The sequence below is a fragment of the Podarcis cretensis genome (assembly GCF_951804945.1).
Source record: "Podarcis cretensis genome assembly, chromosome: 7".
NCBI lineage: Eukaryota > Metazoa > Chordata > Lepidosauria > Squamata > Lacertidae > Podarcis > Podarcis cretensis.
In genome coordinates this window covers 53,135,997-53,159,625 of record NC_137176.1, presented here as the reverse complement: position 1 = coordinate 53,159,625, position 23,629 = coordinate 53,135,997, and the positions used below count along the sequence as shown (strand labels likewise).

Here is a 23,629-nt window from a genome sequence, read left to right as displayed (position 1 = left end):
TCATTATTTAATTTATATTTCCTAATTTTATTCCTAAGTATACAGTCCTAACATCTGAGGCATATTGACAGCTTTGGACTAAGCTCGCATGAGCAGGTAGTTTGACTACTACAACTTCTATAAGCTAGATGAAGCTATAGATGGATGTACACCATATTTCATGAACTGATCAATAACAAAGACTTTAAATTGCATTGATTTAAGGCTCTGATAGTTTCTCTTTCCCCGAGCTCCCATAATAAACAGCATGACTGTTATGTTAGGCTATATATTTGGAGGTATGGGGCACTAGGTTGAATGTATTCATTATTACCTGACAGATCTTCAATACTCTAATATAATGAGAAAGTAAACTAATGCCAGATCCCCTGTAAATTATAATATGAAAGTTAACATTATTTCCATTCACTAGTTGATGCTGAAAGCTTTACCATACTGCAATAAAATAAGTATAAAAATCAAATGCCTTCCTGAATTTCAGCTCTTGATGTTAAGATAAAAACAACAGCAGCAGGAAAACTAGGAGACAAGTATTGTATGCTTTTCAACGAAGGGTTTCAAAGAAGTCTATTTCCATGGCAGTTTTATCCTGGCATCATCACCCCTACAGTAATTGCCTATGTGCCGAAACTTTTCACATTAAAGGAATACAGAAGAGCATGGCATGCAATTTCATAGATAAATGTCCTATCAATGGTCCAAGATGATCAGTAAGGGTGTGAGTCTGAAATATCTTAGATTTCTTTGTTCTTGCATAGAAGAATAATATCCTATGACAACAAACCTGCCATAACAAGATAACAATATTTCAATTCGGGATTGGGGGGGGATGTTGAGTGAATAAAGCCCAAAATGCTTTTACAGGTATTATCACCTTCAAGCATAAATATAGTTATAGTTATGTTGGAAGATTCTGCTTATGGAGATGAACAGCAGAACTGACAACATATCAGTGCCAGATCAACAGAATGTCATCTTAGAAATTTGCAGTGAACATCCTATGCATACATGATACATCTTTTTGGAATTTGTTTGAACTGCTTTGCTGCGGGTGAATCTAAAGAGTGAATATCAAATGGAGACTGTCAAAATACTGTCTTCTTGGGTGAGTGTGCAGCTAGAACATCTACACTCCACAAAATACTTTAGGGATAAAGATACCATGGCATGTTAAGAAATATTGTTTGACCAGAAATAGAGCAGACAATAATAAAACATTTTTTTTCATGATTTCTATAAACTAAATTTTAACATCCTTCTGTAAAACTTAAGTGTTATGCATAGCTGTACTTAAAATGTCTACATCATCAGTTCCAATTAATTTATGGAGTTTATACAGTTTCCTAAGGAATAACATTCATCTAGGCTTACTCAATGTTTTCACATTCTAAACACAAGAATTATCAGTTCTGTGACCATGAAAAGAACTGTACTGGGAATGCCTAAACTGGGCCTACTAAAATTATTTTGAATCAATTCAGGTGGGCTAATTTTCAAGTGGATTTTGTCCCTTCATCCTTACAGTGGATGTATATGAGACCCATCTCTAAATATAATCATGGTCAAGGAAATGCAAAGCTGTTAATATGCACCCATTGTAGTTGATGAAAGCTGCTCACATCTCAAGGATATTTCAATGAGATCTAGACGCAAGTGCATGGCTCACAATAGCACGACTTTGCTATGTATCACTATCACATGGAAGTGGATATTGACAGAACTGCTAGGTTACACTCTAAAATTTCAAACAGCAGCAGCAACAAAACCATGCTTTTCTCTCTGGATTTCCACCAATCCTTATTGAGTTTCCTTCAGATTCGGGAAGCTAGCTAATGTTCCATTCCTTCTACCTGGCATTTCCAGCAGCTCTCTTAATTTACCTTAACTGTCTTTGCATGAATACAGCATGCATTGCATGCCAATGTGCACAGCAAGTATTCAAGCTGACCATCTGTAGGAAAGCCCACTTGCCAAATGCTCAGTTAACCAACTAGCTACCAGGACCCTGCACTGTTCCTGCAGACAGAGAATCATGCATTGTGTTTTTTAAAAAACCAGGAAAGAGAATTGCTACACACATTGGGCCTAAAAGCTTCTCAAACACTTGCCACGTGACTTGGGACACAGTGCAGAAGGACACCAAGAAAGGCATACATTCTCAAAACATGAGACGCCTAAAGAATCCCAGACTGAAGAAATAAGGCTTCTCAGAAGAATCTAAAGCAGTAATGAGAATTAATTACATTACATCTCTTTTAGCTCTTTTTCTTTTACAACTCTCTTTGGGGAATTCTCTTCCTTTAAATAAAACCAAGTAAAGATGTAATAACAAAGGCATTCTCAGCTCAAATCAATGCAAAAATAATCAAACATTAGTTGCAAAAATAATCAATGCTTAGTTGCACAGACAGCTGACAGGGCAATATGAGGGAATTATCGCAGCGTAATTGACACCCTGGTGTGCATTTCTGCTTAATTTAACAGCAAGAACCCAGCTCCCCTATGCGTTTTTATACACACTTAGCAATAGTTGTTTCAACCTAGTGCCTTCCTTGTCGTGATGAGCCTGATCAAAAATCTGTTTGGTGACAACAGATGGTGACAGGGCAAGTATATTCTAAGACATAAAAAAATTCCATTGATATCTGTCAAGAGATGCTGAGTTAAAAGTTTTTGAGAAACAACTATGGAGAATTGAAGCAATTATCTCTATATAGAGTCAAATATCTCAAAGTCGTGTGTGAGTGTACACACAGACAGACACCCACACATGTGGCCATACATTTCCCTTCTTCTTTAGGTATTAGAAACATATATGGAGACAATTGTTTCAATATGTAACTGATCCCATTAAATGCCTAAAACCCTAATATTAATATTTTATTTCAGCGCTCATTTTTAATTTTACCGCTCTGCAAAGAGTTATAATATGAATAATGTCTACTTGGAGCTTATTATTTCACAGTGAAAATATTTGTATGTAGTCAGCTTCAATACAGATGTCTATCAGTCAGATAAATACTGTCTTATCATCTTGTCCCTGATAGCTTTGCTCCTCTTTACAAATGGATCCTCAAAACACACACAAGGGGGACAATAAACGTGATCTGCTGCAGTGACAAGGGCCAAGTTAGGAATGGTAACCCCAAGTGCCTGCATTTTAATACCTAACTTGATATCCCCCAAATATGTACTGCTCACCTTTAACCCTTGTTTGTGCAGTCAGTGGATTCCATGCATATGCAGGCCATAGTGTGGAACTTTCTAGAAAGCTCCGACCAGGACTCAAGGCAGCTACTGCTTATATTTGGAGCCATCCTGGGTATGTGCTAAGGGCTAGGACAAATATCTTCCATCAGTGTCCTTTTGACCACCAGGAGAAAAAAAGAGGAAGCCCACATGCCAGGAAAGATCAGTGGGATACACTGAAATGACTTGTAACTGCACAGATGACCAGTCAAACAAGACTTCTAAGACAACCACAACCTCATTTTTCATATATGGGATACATGAATGCTGGTTTATTTGAAGATGAGTGCAAGAATTCTCACAAGGAAAATCTGTGCAGAGGTGCATTGACAAAAATAGCATCTGCTCTTGTTCAAAGTCTATTATATAATGCTTAGTGAAAGCAGAGCCTTTGAAGTCTATGAATAATGTTAGAATTTCTGCTCTACAAAGATGTAGGATTGATATGTCTCTACAAAATGCAGTGGAGGGCTCACCAAGAATTAGGTGGCCTTCAGGCAACCCACTTTCCCCAGCTACAGCATTACATCTGCAATATGAAGATAATAACACAAATCTGCCTTAAAGTTCTGTTGCAAAAATTACTGAGACAACACATGTGAAGCACAGTAAACAAATTGCATGAACACAGTTATAATTTCCCCATCTAGTGGAGAAGGCTGGCTCAACACCTGGTAGCTGAGGGAGATGACTGCCTCTAGACCTTTAGTAAATCTCTGTCCTAATTGTTCAAAAGAACAAGCCCAAGAAAGCACATACACCCCACCCACTGCCCATAGGGGGTGGGTGGAATTATTGCTAATGCCAGGTGACCATCTTATGGAGGAGCAAATTTACCCTATCTTGCTCAGAGGAGGGTTTTTGGCCTTCCTCCTTGTGTGAGGAGGAGTGTGGGGAGGGAATCATGTCATCGGTGAGGGTGGCTGCTCTTCTTTATATGGCTCATCTCATCTTCCTCATCCTGTGCTTTTGCAATGACCCACCCACCCTTTAAGCAGTGTATGATTACCCAGCCACCTCTGGGGGGTTAGTAGGAATTTAAGAGTACCTTTCATTGTCCTTGGAGTACACCTTCTGCCTACTCTCTACCATTTGATTTGGGCCATATGTGGATAATTTGACTTCCAATTGCCTGTCATTTTGTCACAACTTGGCATTTAGGGTACGCACCCATGAGGCACCTGTGGGTAAATGGCTTCTGACCTACTGCTTCGCATTCCATTCAGTTCCAGGGAAGCTCCTCCTCTGATGCCCTCTTGCATCTCTGCCTGCCAAAGGCTTGCACAGCTGCTTGTTGTGGCAACCCTGGCTATAAGCTCCCTAGGCAAATAGAGCCCCTGGGCCTGGCCTGGGGGTGCTTCCCATGCTCCTATGGGGCAGTGTGAGGAGGCACCTCTCTTTGGGGTGGGGTGGGGCAGCTCAGAGACCAGGGATGGCCTCAGTGGCTGCCTGGAGGACTGCCAAGGAGAGGGGAGAGGAGAGGAGAGGAGGCTGAGGGAAGATTCCACAAGGGAGGGTGTTTGAAAAAGGGTGAGAGGCTGCCAGCTCTGCAGGCAAGGCATGACATAACTGGGCTCCTGAGCCCCACAGGGCTGGCACAGAAAGGATGCAGTTGATCAAGGGAGCCGTGGACTCAAAAACCTCTGCATTATGAGATTAACAGAAGTCATCTTCTGAAAGTAAAAGGATACCAGACTGAAAGCTCACTATGCAAAAGCAAAAATCCAGCATGCCTGACCAGCTTGAGTGTTGTTTGTGTCTGGTTCAGAAAATAACAAGGAACAGGAAGGGGACGGTCAACGCAAAAAGGATCTGGAAACCTGGAGGAGATTAAATTGTGCATCTGTTTATTTTTAAGAAAATGTTTACATTAACTTTTCGAATTCACCACCACTTATTACTGTTCCCATCTCTCCCAGGTACTGACATTTTCTGTCACTGATAAACAGCTGCTCGGCAGTGATGAATTCCAAGAAAATGAAGCACACCTGCGTTTCTCTGTCCTAACTTGGCAGACCAAATATAGAAGCCCTTATATGTCACCTTGACATTTTCTAATTGCAGTGCTCTTGGAGCCTCCTTTCGTGGAAAGAAATGGAAATTTCCCTCCCCCTCTATCATTTCCCTCTAGTGCTGTAATGGTTTCAGATGGTGAGCTCCTTCTGCCTCAGGACAGTGTCTGGATATCTATTACCAAGCTTGAAAATTCATGCTATAGAATGAATCACAAGGTGTTTATAATAATAACAACTGAGGAGGCGTTTGAGGGGCTAAAAGAAGACACATATATAACTTAAAGAAATAAAATGTGAATAAACAAGCTAAGTTGAAAGAAATCCAGAACAAGTGAGACAATAGCTTTTTATGGAGACAACTTGAAACAGCAGTTCTTTCAGAATTGGGTTATCAGGAGTTTCAGCGTTAGACATTTTTAAAAGAGAGAGAGAGACCAAAAGAAAAGAACCAAAAGACCTTTCATTGGATCCTTGCAGTATTTTAAATGGCAGCTTTCCTTGAAAACAACAGCCACACATCTAACTCCTCCTCTGTAGCATATGACATCACAACATGACATCATGGTGCCCTGTAGTTTCCTGCCTTCAATCCACATAATTTTTTAAAAATATGAACACCTTTACAATACCACCCAATTCTGATGATTATTAATTTTTTGCTGTTATTTTGGGTATAAATCCAAATTATATGCAATGTAACTGTATGCAACACTTAGACAATAATTAAAATTCATGACCCTACACTCTTCCATACAAAAAGAGAAGCTACCAGCTATTTTCACCCATGCAAACAGCTCATGGAAAAAACAACCTTACATGCTGAATCCAGTACTATGCAATGTCTAGTTCACAACAATCTGCTTTAATTTTATGAATGACATACTTTTTTATGTATTAGAGGCATTCTGCAGTACCTTTTTTGTTCCTCTGGTTCACTCTGGTCTAATTAGGATTTTGATTTGACAATGATAATTTCTTAAAAGAAACCAGGAACCTGAAGGCCATGTGCAATTTTCTGTGGCTTTCTTTCCATTCAATTTATTTGTGCCATTTCCTCCCCCTACATTACCAATGCATACACATTTTCTAAGACTGCAAAAGAGCAATCTTGAAGCAATGGTATGTAAGAGTGCATCAATATGCTTTTTGTATAGTGTTTTACTAAGGCATTTATGCAGCCGTATTTACAATCAACTTAACTTTTCTTTTTTGAGGTGTTTTATCAGTTTGCATAATTAAAACACAATACACACAAAACTTGAAACTATCATGCATGCGATCAAGTTTCCCTTTATTGCAGTGTTCAGCTTTGGAAATGCCACCAAATGATTTAGGACTCCAAAATCCAGAGTGAAATTCAGGAGCATCTCTGAATGTTGTGTTTTCTATAGTCCTTCTGGCTGTTAATTTTGTGAAATGGGACACACTATGGAAAGAGTCAGCCTGGTGCCTAAAGATATATAATGATGGCACCAGATCAGCCTCCCTGGGGAGAGCATTCCACAGACTGGGAGCCACTGCAGAAAAGGCCCATTCTCATGTTGCCATCCTCCAAACCTCTAGTGGAGGGGAACACATGAAGAAGGGCTTCAGACGATGATTGAAGGCTTATTTCGCCAGAGATAGAACAATAGGATATTAAGGTTTCAAAATATATTTTTTCTTCTCTTACCTGCTGGTTTACGGGGAAATTCCTGTTGATTTTTTTAATCTATAAAAGTGAATACAGAAATTGATTAATAAATAAGCATATTGAGATATGAAAATCAGGCACATTACACGCCCGTTGACATTGTGATATATTTACTTTGTGAAACTATTCAAAGCCTACCAAAAGATGCTGACAGAGTGGGTTTTGTGCAGATTTTTAGGGATTCAATATTTCTAAATGTAGTGCATTTCTGAATGTGACAATGCGTGGAATTCAACACTGTGCCATTACAAACGTTCCAACTGTGCAAGCACATCAGCATGCCAATGGAATGAGCCCAGCTTCCCCTGCACACTGTTCTATGGGTCTTCCCCAATTATAGGGGTACATGGGAGGAGCATAGGAGGGAAGTCCCATTGTGCTAGTGCATTGTGCAGGGCTTCTACAACTATGGTTCATTAAGTGAACTGTGCCCAATGTATGCCTGAGTGTTCGGCAAATCACTGTTTTCCTTTGATTTACTTATACTCTATACATTTAATTTTGTTGCACATTAGGGCTGGTGTTCTTGAAAACCTGAAAACATTTCAGAGCTTGAACTGCTAACATTTATTAACAGAATAAAATATATGTTTGTATTCAAGAGAAAAGTGAAGCAGAATTACAGATGAAGCCTTAAACACAAAGTGGATGATCTATAACAGGGGTCGGCAACGTGCGGCCCATGGGCCAGATGTGGCCCACGAAGACAGTTCTACCAGCCCATGAGCTGCCCCCGAACCGAGCCGCCTGCTCGATGAGTCCCCTGCATGCTGCGCTTAACTGGCGCAGCAAGGTGCGAGGACTCACCAAGCGGCGCTGGAAATCGCATCTGCACATGCACAGATACCAGAAATCAAATCTGCGCATGTCCAGACACCAAAAATCGCTTCTGCGCAGGTGCGATTTTCTGCATCTGGGCATGCGCAGAAACAATTTCCAGCACTGTGGACATGCACAGAAGCAATTTCCGGTGCTGCGCTGTGCCAGTCCGGCCCACGGACGATCTCTGTGGGAGTGATCCAGCCCATGGCCAGTATTCTTTGCCAACCCCTGATCTATAATGACGTTTCACATGCATCTATTCTATAATGAATCAAGTTATACATTTGGATAGTAACATTGCACAGGTAGTAGTAGATCATCGTTATTAACCAAGCTCATATGAGTTCCAAGAAATAAGGATAACATTCAGTAGATTTATTTGCACAAGGCTTTACATACAATTTCTAGAGCTAACGCTAACCTAAATCAATTGATTTTGTGTCTCAGCAGAAAGTGAACAAAATGTAAGTAAGGCAAGCTTTATAGGAAGGATACTTCAAACACTTTTGGTATAGTATACAAGGCTCTGAAATAAAAGGATATCACATATAAACATGTCTGTGACATAGGTACTTCTTTATGACAGCATACAAAAATAGGTTCTTTTTCATACCTACATGTGTTCTACCTACATGGAGCCAAAGCACCACAACTCTAGATTGTTAAATGATGTCAGGAACTCACAAAATGCGAAACAAGGCATATTTAACAACATAACCTAAAGTGCCATTAAAAGCTAGAGGCTCTATCCCAGTGTAATCCAACTCAGAGTAGATCCATTGAAACTAATGGACTCAGGTCCATTCATTACAATGTGTCTGATCTGAGTGGAATTTAGCTGGTTACAACCATAAATCTTAGCCATTGGTTGCCTTGGCTAATTCTTGATGGCATTTCGGTCTCAGGTCTGGATACTCATGTACAAAATGCACAATGTCATTTGACTTTGAAAGATGGATATGGCTTCCTTTCCAAATACATGAAAGTGGAAATTAAGAAGACGTCAGGTTCCAACTTATGTTACCTGCATGGAACATGTGTGAACCTTTTATTACACCTGATATAATCAAAATATATTTTGCTGCCTGTACCCAAACAGTATCTCATGATGGTATTTCATGAGGTATTTCCCAAGAGATCAGAAAGCCTCCTATGTGCAGCAAAACCCATATAGGTTAGCCTAATACTTTTATTTAAGGCAACATAAACAAAGCTTTTGATAATGATGTGTTAGTCTGCCTGGATTAATGGACTAGTACAGAGAAGATGGCTCACAACTTTCTACCAATCTGAAAACTACTTGGTCAGCTAACGGCATGCAAATTATTTCACCCTTACAGCTTTTTGGAGGCCCCTGCCACCGTGTGGCCTCAGTTACCCAGTCAAACAAACAAGCTACTCCTGGAGATCAAGGCTTTGCATCCTGGAGATAAAAGCTTTCTGCACGTATGGAGAAAGTGAATATGGGAAAGCTTTTTGCAGCAATATCCAGAAGTGACAAAGACTCTGTGACATTCTTCCAGAGGTGTGCCAAGAGTGCTAGCAGCACCATCAGCTGTAAACAAAGGGATGAACTGGAACAAAACACCCACTCTCTCTAGGCATCTCTCACTTGTCAGTAAAATGAAAACACATTTAACAAGATACAGCTTGACCCAAGACTGTCAAGAATGACATAAACTCAAATGATTTTCACTTTGATTTTTGAAAAAAATAATATTTTGATGAAGGCAGGATGAATACTGAGGACATGTAGAGATAATAGTGTGCAAATCTAACACATTTCAACTGTATTATAGCCAGTATAATTTCCTCTGGCAGCTTTCAGTCAGGAGCATCTACACATTGAAACTTCTAGTTCTGGGAACTATAATATCACGTTTACTACCTAAAATTTACCTTTGTTTGAGATGCAGACATAAAATTGTAAAATCCCAACTGACAAGCCACTTTTCAAAACCATATTATCATTTGAGAAGTCACCTATGGAACACTATTTTGCATAAGCAGCATGCTACGGAAGCAAACTTTAAAGTACTAAACATGTGACTCTGTAATGATCAAGAATAGTTTCCAGTTTTTATTTAGATTTCCCACTCTCATTGTAAATATAGGTCCAATGTCGCCCTCATAATGCTGCTTTTCACTTGCAAAGGAGCTACCATTCTGACAAAAGGTTTTACTGAACTTGCACTAAAGCAATATGGATCATATCTCTTTGACATATGGTAAATAATTTTTACAGTAATTTGTCTGACTATTCATAGATGGCATTCAGTCTGGAAATTCCAGGGCTACTAGAAAGGAAAAAAAATTCTGGCTCTGCAGGAAAAAGCAACAAAATTTCATTGATTTATTAGATAGGCCCTGTACATTCATTTCCACCGTCCAGTACCAATTCCTCTTCCTGTGCAATTATCTGCAATGTACTTTAACTGTGTGACCCCAAACATCACTAAGCAGAAGTTAAGTCCCAATGAGTGTAGTATGGCTTAGTCTTGAGTGAGTGGGTATAGGATTGCTGCTTAAAGCAATCATTACCAAAACAGCCTACGGTGTGCAGGTTTTTTTTCTTCAAGAAAAGAAAACGTAATGCAGACCGAGTGCATATAGGTAGAGAGATATTTTTGGGTTAAAAAAACAACAACTAGACAGTAACCATAAAGCAGAGTAATGATTCTGCTACCTTGTGAGATATGCCAAGTGAGATGGTGGATATTTTCCAGCATAGCAGTGCCAGTCCATGATGTTGTGTCACTGCAATGACCTACGTCAGCTTGCAGCACTGGCAAAGTGCCAGAGAACTGCCACAGGTCGTGACATTGCAATGGCACTAAGGGCATTTTGTCTCCTCTAAATGTTGGTTGGTGTTTTTTTTCAATTCAGCAACTCAGAAGCTATACTAGTTAGCTTCTCCATTCAGGTAGTAGATTCATCACATATTACAAATTAACTTTTAAACCATGTATTTTTGTATTCTAGTAACCATTATTCATGGGTTGAAGTAAGGAAATAACATGTTTTATTATACTGTTACATGTGCATGTCTATGATATATTTTGTAAAAACTTAACCAGATGGGGTTTTCTTTTTTTGAAAAATGCAATAAAATTATTAAAAAGGGGAGATGGACATAAAAAGAGGTTCATGATAGCTCAGTTACTTCATGTGGTATGGAAATATTATTATTTACCTATTAGATTTCTATTCTCTTTCTTACATTAGTAACTCAAGGAAATTTACCCAGGGTGCCCAGGCAATCTCCTATCCAGACACTGACAAAGCACATGGTACAGCATAATGTTCCTTCAGGCCCTGGGACCAAGGTTAAGTGACTTCTTATAACAAACAGTATTAATGCTACACAAAGAACCATTCTTCAATTTCATGTTAGTTTTCTTCTTTTGCAAAAGAGGTTCAGTTATTCTGAACATCCGCAGACCACTTTAAATTTTCTCTTAAATTATGGTGGGTGCAGCTGTCTGTCTGCCCCCTTTTCCATTAAGAATGTCTCCTGGAGTCTGCCTGAGCTTCTTGATCTGACAAGCCCCATGAGAGAAGATGCTTCATGATGTCTTCCCCTGAGGTGTAACTGAGGTGCAGAAAGCTGGCTACTAAGCACCCGAAACTGGTCCACTCACTAGTTTTGTTTTTAAGGGACTCTCTAAAAAACACCACCACCACTTTTCCACACTGAAGTAAAAGGACTTTACTTTAAAACCCAACAACAGTTATGCACACAACTATGGTTATTCCTACCTATGTGTAGTACCTTACATTTGTTAGTTTTGGCCTAGTTCTCCAATCTGTTATGGACATGTTGAATTCTGATTTTATCTTCTGATGTACAAGCTACCTATCCCAGGTATTAGCTTGTATTACAGTTCAGTGACCGGCCTGGTATTGTTGCTGATTAACAGTCTACTGAGAGGGACAGTTTGGGACAGTTCAAAGCTTCAGATGGCTACAGTGGCTGCCCTGAAGTTCTGAGCCCTGCTGAGGTTTGTGTGTGGCAACTGTAATAAGCAGGTGCAACAAATAATGGTGCCAATATAGGGCAAGGTATGTTGGCCTAACTATCACCTCCTATAGGACTGGTAGAGTTCTTACAACATCTGTGATTAGAAGTATCAGTCATCTAATGAGGACAATCAAAATGCTGCCAAGATGGCTGGAGTGCACATCTCTAAGGTATCTGACTCCTTGGTATTTGTGTACAGCACTGAGGATCTGCTTTGATGCTGGAGAGCCCTGTAAATAAGAAGCAAAGGAGAAGGGTACCTCTCCTGTTGGAGTTGTTAGTATACCTGCTACCATGACTGGAATTCCACATTAAGGGCATCTGCCCTGTCATTTGGTGCTGAGTTGCAACACGGGTTTTATTGTGCCAGAATGAAGGTATAAAGTGAAACCAAAGCACCTTTCCAGTTTTATTATCCTATTAGAAAGACCTTAGGCACCAGCAGGATTAAGTCGATAGCATTATTATGGTTGTTTCACATCAGCAACCTCCTCGATTCAATATTACTCTCTGGTTAATAACCAGTAGTGAACATATCACCATATTATTTGTTCTTCTTCAAGTACATTTGAAAACTTTTAGTACTCACAAAAGAGGAAAAAAAATAACAACAGGATGGCAGAAGTTAAGTATTTCACAAAAGGAAGAAGCACCAATAAGCAAAAAAAAAAAAAAAAAAAAAGGAATGATAAAAATCTATTGTATTGGTGGCTTTATTCACAAAGATATAGCAAAAGTTTTTAAAGAACACATTTCAGGCCCTATCATGGAGATGAAAACAACAACAGCGTATTTCTTCTTTAAAATTCCCAAAGATGGGATATCTTCACTTTTCAGAAAACTACACAAAAAGCTACTGCTTGTGTTCTGTAATAGATTAAATGAGGGAGTAAAATGAGCAAATCTCCTGTAATTCCTTTTTAATTAAACAGACTAATGCCAATATATGCATGTGGGGTGTGTGTGTGAAAATGTGTCTCTTAAAAGCTTGAAATAAAACAAATGATGATTTCAACTACAGTGGTACCTCGGGTTACATATGCTTCAGGTTATATATGCTTCAGGTTACAGCTCCCGTAACCCAGAAATATTACCTCAGGTTAAGAACTTTGCTTCAGGATGAGAACAGCAGTGGTGCAGTGGCAGCAGGAGGCCCCATTAGCTAAAGTGGTCTTCAGGTTAAGAACAGTTTCAGGTTAAGAACAGACCTCCAGAACTAATTAAGTTCTTAACCCGAGTACAATATTTTGACAATCTTTTCCTTTTTGTTTCCAGTGGCTGCCATTAAAATGACCCTGAAAATATCATGCTACTATTTTTGCCTAATGATAAAGTGAGGAGACCTTTCTTTATCAGGCTATGTGGCAACTGCAAGTGACAAATGCTTAGTTTCTTTCAACAGCAGCTGTAAAGTGCTTTTGTCTCTCTCTGAGGGTCTGTGACTACCTGCCCTGACAGTGTTGATAAATGGAGGGCTTCTCCACACTTACCTTTCCTCTGTGTTTTCCAGGTACGTTTTTCCACTGTCTACACTTCCAAGCTCTGTGTCTGAGTGCTCTTTTTTTGTTCTGGAGCTTTCCCTGAGAAAACCGCTGAACTGGAGCAAACTGCAATCCATGAAAAACCAAAATTCCCATTTGTTGCACTTCAATTTTAAAGAACAGGTTTTCATGGGGAAAGCTCCGAGGGATAAAAGAGAGTCTGGACACAGAGCTTGAAAGCATGAACTTGTGCCTAGAAAGCACAGGGCAAAAAGTAGGTGTGAATAAGTCCTGAATGAGCTACCTGGAGTTCCCATCACAGCAGCCCCTGGAGTGAAGTGGCTATCAGTCACCAAAGTGTTGCTTAAAAGACATATTAAAATTAAACAGTCGTCATCATAATTATTGTTTTCAGTTGTAATGCTTTCTATGCCAGTCAGCATAATGAGCATGACAATTATCACCTAAAATCAAGTCCTAAATCTGATTCTGAGGTTTAGCATGTGTGAGCAGTATTTTTACTTTCCCAAGACACCCATCATTAGGAATTACCCAATTGGGGACCCTTTGCTGACTCAAGGCATCTTGTCTCCCTAGGAGGGAGGCAATTTTCAAAGATTTCACTGCCTGCTAATCTGCCCAGATTTGCTCCAGAGGGTCAGAGTACTTCAACAGCAGATTTTGGAGCTGCAAGGAGTGATCAAAACTTGATTCAATTCCTGTTCAAGCCAAACAGATACCTTCTGTCAGTAGAGGGACACCAATCAGATACCACCCCTTATTTTTGATTACTGGGTAAACTTTAGCTATTGCTGGAAATTTGACTGAAATATCTCACACAGAGTTAAGAAGATACTCACCTCCCACACAGTAATGCCACTGGCTTGCAGTAGCTTACTTTCCTTAAGCTAAATGATTGAAGATGCAAAGCAATTCCGTGCTGAGAAATATATATTTTTTTAAAACACACACACACACACACACACACACACACACCAACACGACTCGTCTTCTCCAAATCCTGGGATGAATAATTTAGAGCTGCATGAACAGCAGCATTTAACATAAAGTTAAGTTGATTGTATTGTAATAGCTGTGAGGCCAATACATCCCACTGATGCATTTGCTCCTTTGCAAAGGGAAGCGACAACAAAACTGGCATATGCTTAAAAAAAAATGTGCTTCAACCTACTGCAAGTGTAAATTAAAAATAGAAATTTGAGTAACACTCTCAAAGGTTCCACTGCATAAATTACACCTAGCAGCCAGTGTCCCCAGTCTGCTGAAACATCTGTCATCATTACATACCATATTCTCCACTGTAATGAAAGTGGAACTTTCATGAAGAAACTGCTGCATGTTAACAATGCAAGCAGCTTGGAGAGCTTCATAGATGATCTACTAGACTGATCAAATGCACATCTGTTTACCTCTAATTTTCTGAAACTGCTTTCCTCTCGCTTCTAGGAGAGCACTTTTCACACTGCACTGATAATTTATCATAGCTGAATGTTTAATCTTAAAGGCATTTCAGATTTCTTTACAAGTTACGAGTGCTTGAACCATTCTGTGCCTCTACGCTTTGTTGTTTTCAAGTATTTTTTTTTTATGGATTTGTTAGGCATATTGAACAACTTAGAAACAAGATAGAAAGGTGAAGTCATTCCCTTAAGCAAAGTTCTTTTACAAGGAACCCTAAAACCAGAACAGAAGTAGGCAGTACAGGCAATGCACAGCAAGGTTTTCTTTGAACACTTGTTTAATATGGGAGAAAGGAGCTTCAGAACCTTACCTGGGCAAGATTCCCAGTGTCACTAATCTGACTATATTGCCTGATTTCATGAATACATATCACTATCAGAAAGAACTATTTAAACTAGCTAGTATTTAACTGGGAATTCAACCAGATCTTAAGACACACACTTTTGATCTGAGAGACTGAACTGCTTCAAGCTGTTAAGGCCCATTTTCTTTCAATTAAATCCAGTGTTGCTTGAGATTGAGCCCAATGATAATTGTGTCCTTAATTATTAAACAACTGTGAAACATTAGAGCTCCCCCTATGACTTGACCCACACAGGTCAAGCTTATAGCTGCTGCAGCACGGGCACCAATTTGAACTGTTGCAGTTAATGGAGTTGAGTTGGTTGCTTCTTCCCTGTTTGCAAGTTTATGAATTTAAATTGTGAGTTACTCCAAGATTATCTGGGATATGAAGACAGATTATATTTTTGTGTGTAAAGTGGAACCTCAGTTGTCGAAAGTAATCTGTTCCGGAAGACCGTTCAACTTTCGAAACGGTCGGCAACCGAGGTGCAATTGCCGGTCAACAAAATCAATTGAAAAAATGGAGAAACACGCCTTGGAAGCCGTTCAACTTCTGAGACATGTTCAAAAATGGAAGCATTCACTTCCAGGTTTTTGGCATTCGGTTTCTGAAATGTTCGACAGCCGAGACTTTCGAAAACCGAGGTTTGACTGTATACTGTGTGTGTCTATATATGTGTGTGTGCATTCTTTAAAAACTTTCAGAATAACAGAATTGTAGAGTTGGAAGGGATCATCTAATCTACTCCCTGCTATGCAGGAATCTCAGCTAAAGATCCCTGACACCAGTGTCATGTGTTTGTGGTAGTCTGTTCCCATCACCAGTCTAGCCACAGCATTTTGCATGGACTGAAGTGTCTGGATCAGACCCAAGGGAAGCCCCATGTAGAGTGTGTTGCAGTAATCAAATCTCTAGCTTACCAGTGTATGGGCTGCAGTCTTCAATCAAGCCAATCTTTGGCTGCTTGGATTCGGACATCAATCATACAAGAAATATGCAAAATAACTATGCAAGCATTAGAAGTCACCCCAGAACTGGCTCCACGAAACAACTTCCAAGATAATAACGCCCACTCACATCATAAAGAGCTGATAACCCACCTACTCTCAGCAGCCAGAAGCATCATAGCCAGACACTGGAGAGACCTGTCAGGAGTAAGCATGGACCAATGGTATCAAATAGTATGGAAAACAGCCTTATTAGAAAAACTAAGCAATAAACTGAAACTGACATGGGGACAAATAGAAGATGCCTTCACCCCGGTATAGTTCCCCTTTATCACATACACAGCTCAACAAGACAACAAGAAGAATCCGCCGACAGCATACGAATCAATCTAGCTAACCTGATCCAAAAACACACATACATATACCCCACTCACACAAAAAAACGAATCTCACTACAGCCAACTACAGACAACCAACTGCACCCTAAGCCACCCCCAACCTCTCTCACCACAAGGAAATACAACAAGTGAATAGTCCCATAAAAGTGACGCTGACACACAAAACCCCACACATACACTAAGCAGAAGAATAGAAGCATTGCCACCCAACCCCACCCCACTCACCCTTCCCCTCTTTCCCCCCTTTTCTTCCTAACCTAACACTGTATGCAACAGTAATGTCTCACAACAAATGAAAGTGATCTGTAGAAAAGGCAACTTGAAAAAAGAGACAATGCACATATTTTTGTAAACTAAGAAATCTTTAATAACAATTTTTTTAAAAAAAAAATCTAGCCAATCTTTCATTTTGAATGACCTATAGTGTGTGGTGCTTTTCAGTGTTCAAAATATGCTGTGGAAGGGCCAGGCTTCTGCTATGGCTATTATGTCCCAATATCTCAACAGATGGTGGGAGAAAGTGCAACTTTGGAAAGAGAGATGAGGCCTCCTCTGCTTAAGAGAAGTGACACAAAGGCAGCATATTTTTCTCACTGGGGATGACAAGGTGTGCTGAAAGTTTCGCAGTTCCTACTGGGAAGCAATGCTGCAAATGTTGTTTCACCCCAGAGTTACTGTAAGCCAAAACAGTAAACAGAATCCCATGCAAGGAAATCTGGAATAACTGAGTCACCACCAAATCACCCAATGGTCTTCCATGTGGAACAATGAGAAGTCACTAAGAGAGGCACACTCATGACATCTTCTGTGATCATTATGGTGCCTACACTGGGGTCCAAACATTGATGAAAAGACCCCCTGTGGGTGCTCCCACTGGCAACGGGGCCCTAAGATGCCCTTTAAATGGCTGTGATCATGAAACGCTATGTAAAAGCAGAGCTTTAGACCAGAGCAATATCCTTCCAATACAAAGGGCAAGTCCCTCTTCTTTTTGCCCACCCTCTTACATTTTCTGTGGTTACTGCCATCCCACTGCCCTCTTTACAGCCTCTCCTCCATATCCAAAAGCAGCTGTTTCAAGTCACCCATCCTCTTGCCAACTTGCACAGGGCTTCAGTTTATCAGGCTATTTCAGCGACAGGCATCTCCAGGGTTAACCTCTCAGAAACTCAACAGGATCTTCGGAAGCCAATCAGCTGCAAAGTGCAGAAAAAGGAAGGAAAATTCCACCTGGCTCCTTGTGTTGTTTTCTGGCAATCTTTGTGCTGCAAGGATCAAAGAGCTACCAACTTAGAGGAACATTAACTGGTGCCAGAATCTCTTGATATGACTGTACAGCAAGCTACAAGTATTCTCTGACACAAACTAAACTGTGATTTACAGAGCTTAACCTTGGATTAGCTGGCCCATAAGGCTTTCAAGTAATACTTTCCACACCAGCTGAGGCTCTTCTTATCCCGCTTTATCTTGATTTGTTTTCTCTGTGCTCCACAAAGGCATGGCGAGTCCATCTTTGCATCTCAGTGAGCTTATACTTACTTTCTGAGAGACAGATATCTTGACACTCTTGCCAAGAGCAAACAAGAACGCATTTCAAATACAGATCAGAAAATATGCTGTACTTCAGCTTGTTTAAATGTTTGCAGATATCCTCAATAACTGTTTTGCCATTCTGACACAGCTTGTCAAGTGACACTGCAATCATTGGCAACCCAAGCAAAATTATACACTGCACTGAGGTGGCACAAAAATTGTTAACCTCAGCTTAATGTATGCCAGAAGCCGTCTTGTTTCAGTTAGTTGAATCACAGACATTTCCAGCAGCATTCTTTTGTTGATAAACATTCTATTTTCTTGTGACTCTGTGGCTAAATGTCCTTTTCTTCGTCCTCAAATGTCCCTGTATAGCAGAATGCTCAATTCCTGCTTATGCTGTCAAATATTCAATTCTTCCTGTCGACTAACATTTAAAAGAACATTATGATTAGATTACAGATCAATTCCCCATCAGACAAAAAAGACATTAAGGGAGCTAGGGGACTCAGTCACAGAAAAGAAGGGGTAATTTCATTCTGGCAAGACATTAACTATGAGCATTTAGCTTTATGACATTTCGCAATAATTGGCCATATAAGAACTACTTGATACTCCTTCCTTATCACTGAGTTGTGTGAGATGCTGCACTAACTAGCAGAGGTGCACAAGTGTCCCAGCCCTTCATCCCGGGGGAGGGGCGGAATGAAGCAATTCCCAACCCTGGCTTCGGAGTCTAATTTTGGCTCTGTAATGCATACACTATTACAATATTATTGGAAACAAGGAGTAGAGTCATAGTAACATAAGAAGAGCCATGATGGATCCCACCTAGCCCAGACTTCTGTTCCCATAGTATCCCCCCAAAAAATGCCTATGGAAAGCTCACAAGCAGGATATGAGCACAACTGTGCTCTCCCGCCGCTTCTCCCCAGCAACTGGTAATCAAGTGTCTGTTCTGAATCTCCTACTGTTCAACTTCATTGGATGGCCTCAGGTTCTAGCATCAGGAGGAAGAACACCTTTTCACCTATCCACTTTCTCTGACATTTTCTGACATGGAATTTGCTTTACTTGCAGCAGCTTTCATTGAGCTACACAAACTCAGGTTCCCTTTCCTGGTCAGTCAATACCATTTCAGACACGATCAGTGTTTATGTGAAGTTGGGAGTTTTTGCCCCATTGTGCATCTCTTTACACTTGCTTATGGACCATTGCATTGTGTGCCATACAAGAGCCAACATGGTCCATTGCAGAGCTCAGGACAAAACCACACCAGGCACAGCTAATTGTGGGAGGGATTGGGACATTCAGCACACATCACAGAAGTGCAGAACAGAAGATCTTACTCCATACTTCAAATCATTCCATGGATTGCTGAAGCTTAAGCCAAGCCATACAACATTACCAAAATAAACTCCTCTCCCCCACGTTTTCCTGCCTGGACTATGGGGAACTTTAACTGCCTATGAATTTGCTGTATACATTACAATCTTGTAAAAACATGCCACATAATAGCAATGTGTTAAAACATCATTATTTCTGTGGCAATAATTACAGTGCTAATCAGAAGCAATTAATCAGAGGCAATTGAAATTTGGCTTTAAAATATTTGCTGCAACTGTAAGAACATCGCTCCTTGAAATACCAAAAATATTCCCAAGCACAAGCTAAAATTAGTAATAGAAAATAGTTATAGAGTAAGCACAAAGGTTAGCAATAGTCCCATTTGTCAAGGTTGTCTTGAGACTGACAGCCATACGCAGTGACAGCACTATCAAGATGAATAAATAGTGAGGGAATTGGCGAGTGCGGCACAGAACATTACAGATGGCAGACAGATTCAAGTCTGCAATACCAATTCAGTATTGACACCAGCTGGAATGGTTCTGTAGCTGGATATAAATCTCCACAAGATACAAAATTCTTCAGTATGTTCCCGGCATTAGAAACAAAATTAATTTTAGAAGCCTGTGGAGGATATTGCAAGATTTAGAGAACTCAATATGATACCAAAACTAAACTAAAGTAGGGCAATATTTAAAAGTTTAGAGGGAGGGGAGGGGAGAAAGTAATTGGTGCTGGTGGGAACAGACACAGAATAATATCAGTCAGGAATTCCAGCTAGGAATATTATAGAATGATATGCAAGGATGCCTAAAATCATCATCACCATCGCCACTGAGATTATATACTCAGAAGGAACTGTAGCATATAAATACTTCACACAATTTGTTCGTTCTCTAAGATTCAGCTTTTTAAATCTGGGACAAGTCCAACTGGGGGAGAAGGCAAAACACAGAAGGCAGTTTGGGAGAAGGAAGACCCCAGATATTGCAGTGAGGTTGGAAGTAGGAGGAGGAATTGTAGCCATTAGAGCATGAATGAACATTCTGCGAAATGCTTTTTTATTTTGAACATCTTCTAGATTCAGAACTGGCCAACTTTCCACGGGCCATTTTTAATAGGTGAGCATGCTTTCAGTCACCTGATGCCACATGATCACATTCCACAGGAAGCATTAGGAGAGCACTTAACTGTAGTCCTGATCCTTTCAAACCACGGCTGCAAAAGAAGAATCTGATGCAACTTTCCCCGCCAAAAGCTGGGCTTACATTCAGTGCTGAAAGCAAGCCCCACTTGCAGCAAGCATCAGCTGCACTCAAATGAAACTAACCTTGGCAGGGTTTGTATTTACAACACAATTTAAAGGGCCATTTATCGGTTGAAGATAAAAGTACATGATCCCTTCTACTGCATATTTTCCCCCTCACAACAAGCCTGTGAGGAAGGTAGGCAGATAAGTCTGAGAGACTGTAATTGGCTTAAGGCAGAGGTCATCAAACTATAGCCCACTGGACTCGTTAATCTGGCCCGTGAACCTTGTGGACCCTCCTGCCCACTCAGTCAGTCCCCATGCTAAACAGACGTGGTGCAGAGACCTCACAGCATAGAGACTTACTTCCGTGATGGAAGCTCCTGAAGCCAATCAGAAGCCACAGACGCCTCTGGACGCCGCCCCTTCGTTCCTGCTGAGGCAGCTGAGCGGGAGGAAGCGGCCGAGCGGGAAGCAAGTGGCAGCAGTGTGGAGGCTGTCTCCGCCGCCCAGGCCAGCGGTTTGGGCTCTGTGCCCTGCCGAGACAGAGGACGCCGACACTGCCGAAGACAAGGCAGTGCCGGCGGCTGCAGTGTGATTGGCATAGGTGGGGGGTGTCTTTTGGGAGGGGGGTGCTTTCAGGAGGCAGTGGGTCCGGCCCCCCACAAGGTCTGAGGGACAGTGGACCAGCCCCCTCCTGAAAAAGTTTGCTGACCTCTGGCTTAAGGTGACCATGTGAGCTCTCTGGAGAAGATGGGATTTGAACCTGATATCTAACTGTGTTACTTTGTGCATGGGGTAGGCGGTTGGGAGGGGGGCAACAAAGAGCTTTTCCATGATCCTGGGTATCAGAATATGAATGCTGAAAGCCTGCATATCTTGCAAGCGCTATACCTTCTCTACTTTTCTTTCTAATTCTGTCGGTGGATATCAGGAAAAAAAGGAAATAATACTGATAGCCATGAAGTGGACTATGTAGCCATGAGGAAAAAATAATTCCCCTTTCAAGAAGCTTTCAAAATTCTGAGCTGATGACAGACTTCAGTTCACTTCTCTGGGGAAGCTTCAAGCATAGTTTATGCACAGATAATTCTGTGCGTAAACCCAAGAGGCCTTTATGACAGTCAGGATCAAATGTAACTGGGAAATCTGATGAACTAACTTAGAGGCATACTTACATTGTGCTTTGTGAGGTTGGAAATATTCGTTGCTATTGCTTGTAGCCAGTCAATGCAGTCTTCAGCCGAGAGACACTGAATTATTCCACTGCAAATGCCATCCACAGCGATTACTTGAAATGCATTTTGCCTATGGACACATCGTAATAGATTAGGTCAGGAGACAAGTGCACCTACTCCGACATTACCAACTTCATAATACTTGTCAAAAGGCTTCGAAATCACTCCCCTCTACCTACCCTTGCCCCACAATAAAAGTCAGCCATTGAACTGCTACTGATTTCCCTATTTTATGAGTCATTCTCTTCTATATTTAGCTTTTGTATATGGCACATCTCCAGATAAATCTTGGCAAAACCCACAGAACAACTGAATACAGATTGCTCACACTGGGCTATCTGCTCAGGGCGCAAAGCTTGAAAATGTAGTAGCCTGGCAGATTGCACAAGCTGCAATTTGCAACTCGTGGCACATAGCTCTTTAGCTTTACCCCCCCCCACACACACATATTTTGACCATGCTGATTCTGGATCCGAGTCATTCATCTCCACCTTGGAGAATTTCATTATTTCAATATGACATCCACTGTATCCCCCAAAACAAGAACAGATGCATCATTTAGCTTCTATAGGAGCTAGGATAATAATTGGTGTGTTTTCAGAAGCAAAGAAGTCATTTTGGCAACCTCCCACCATATGGAATTGCTCATTAAACAAGAATGATATATAGTTGTTAAGGAGCTTATCCGTATCTTGCTACATTTTTAATTTTATTTTTATATAAACTGCCCTAGAAACATAATTGAAGGGTGATTGATTGATTGATTGATTGATTGATTGATCAATTGATTTACTGACTGACTGATTAAATAAATAAATGTAAACATTATGCTTGATGTATAATGGGGAACCTGTGTCCTCCCAGTATTGCTGAACTACAACTTCCATTATCCCATGTTATTTGAGGCTGATGGGATTTGGGCTTCAACAACATTTGGAGTGCCATAGGTTTTCCTTCCCTGATTTAATGCACTAAAAGAATGGAGGCACTAGCAAATTCACACCATTGGTGCCACAAAGCATTCCTAAGCATCTACTCAAATGCAAACCCCTTTGAGTTCAAATAGATTTACTCCTCAGGTATGTGTGAATAGAACTGCAGCCTAAGTGCATTATAAAGGACAATTATTGTGGAAGAAGACAACAGTGGCTTCACATCTGCAATTCCAAAAGCAATGGGTGACTTGTTGGAAGGAGTCTGTGCAAAAAAACAAAGAAAGCTTCTACAGGTCTGGACACAGCAGAATACAGCTGTTGCTAGATCACTAGTAACCCAGGTTTATAACTACAGAAGCTACATCAACACTAAATTTTCAGAGCTAGAATAAATAAAGGGGAAAATACTTTCAATGAGAAGACTAGAAAGATATCTTTGAACTTTTTAAATAATAAAATAAAGAACAAGACTTTGTAATAAAATCTATCATAACTTAAGAGTCCCTCCTCCCCATATCCTATAAAAGCACTAAAGCATAATATTCTATATTGGCATGCTCCACTAAATTATAGATTTTTAATGAAAATTCAAATATGATCTGCTTCAAAAACTAATTAGGTGAAGGGTTGAGAACTCAGAATTGATCCACATAACTTTAATGATTTTCACATTGCACTTTCCCAACATTTGGACATAACCTAAACACAATGAATGTGTGCAATGTATTTATCAATATGAGGGGAGGGCATCCAAGCATTCTGTGTCCGCTATTCTGCACAGCTGACTTATCTGCCGTAATGCTCTGTGGACTGATTTACTACATCCAAATGATAGATAATTATCAAGCCTATAAAAACCTTTGAAATGCTGAA

The 23,629-nt window shown here is 40.4% G+C and overlaps 1 protein-coding gene across 2 annotated transcripts in view; it reads right to left on the bottom strand.

The window, feature by feature from the left end:
- The window catches only part of SNTG1 (syntrophin gamma 1), a 221,460-nt gene that overhangs the window by 41,342 nt on the left and 156,489 nt on the right, over positions 1–23,629 (bottom strand). For both annotated transcript variants that reach the window (XM_079983352.1, XM_079983353.1), the window contains 2 exons: positions 21,762–21,891; positions 6,937–6,975 (listed from right to left, as the gene is read on the bottom strand). In XM_079983352.1, the coding sequence (XP_079839478.1) occupies positions 6,937–6,975; positions 21,762–21,891 (169 nt within the window). The remainder of the gene's footprint in view (positions 1–6,936; positions 6,976–21,761; positions 21,892–23,629) is intronic.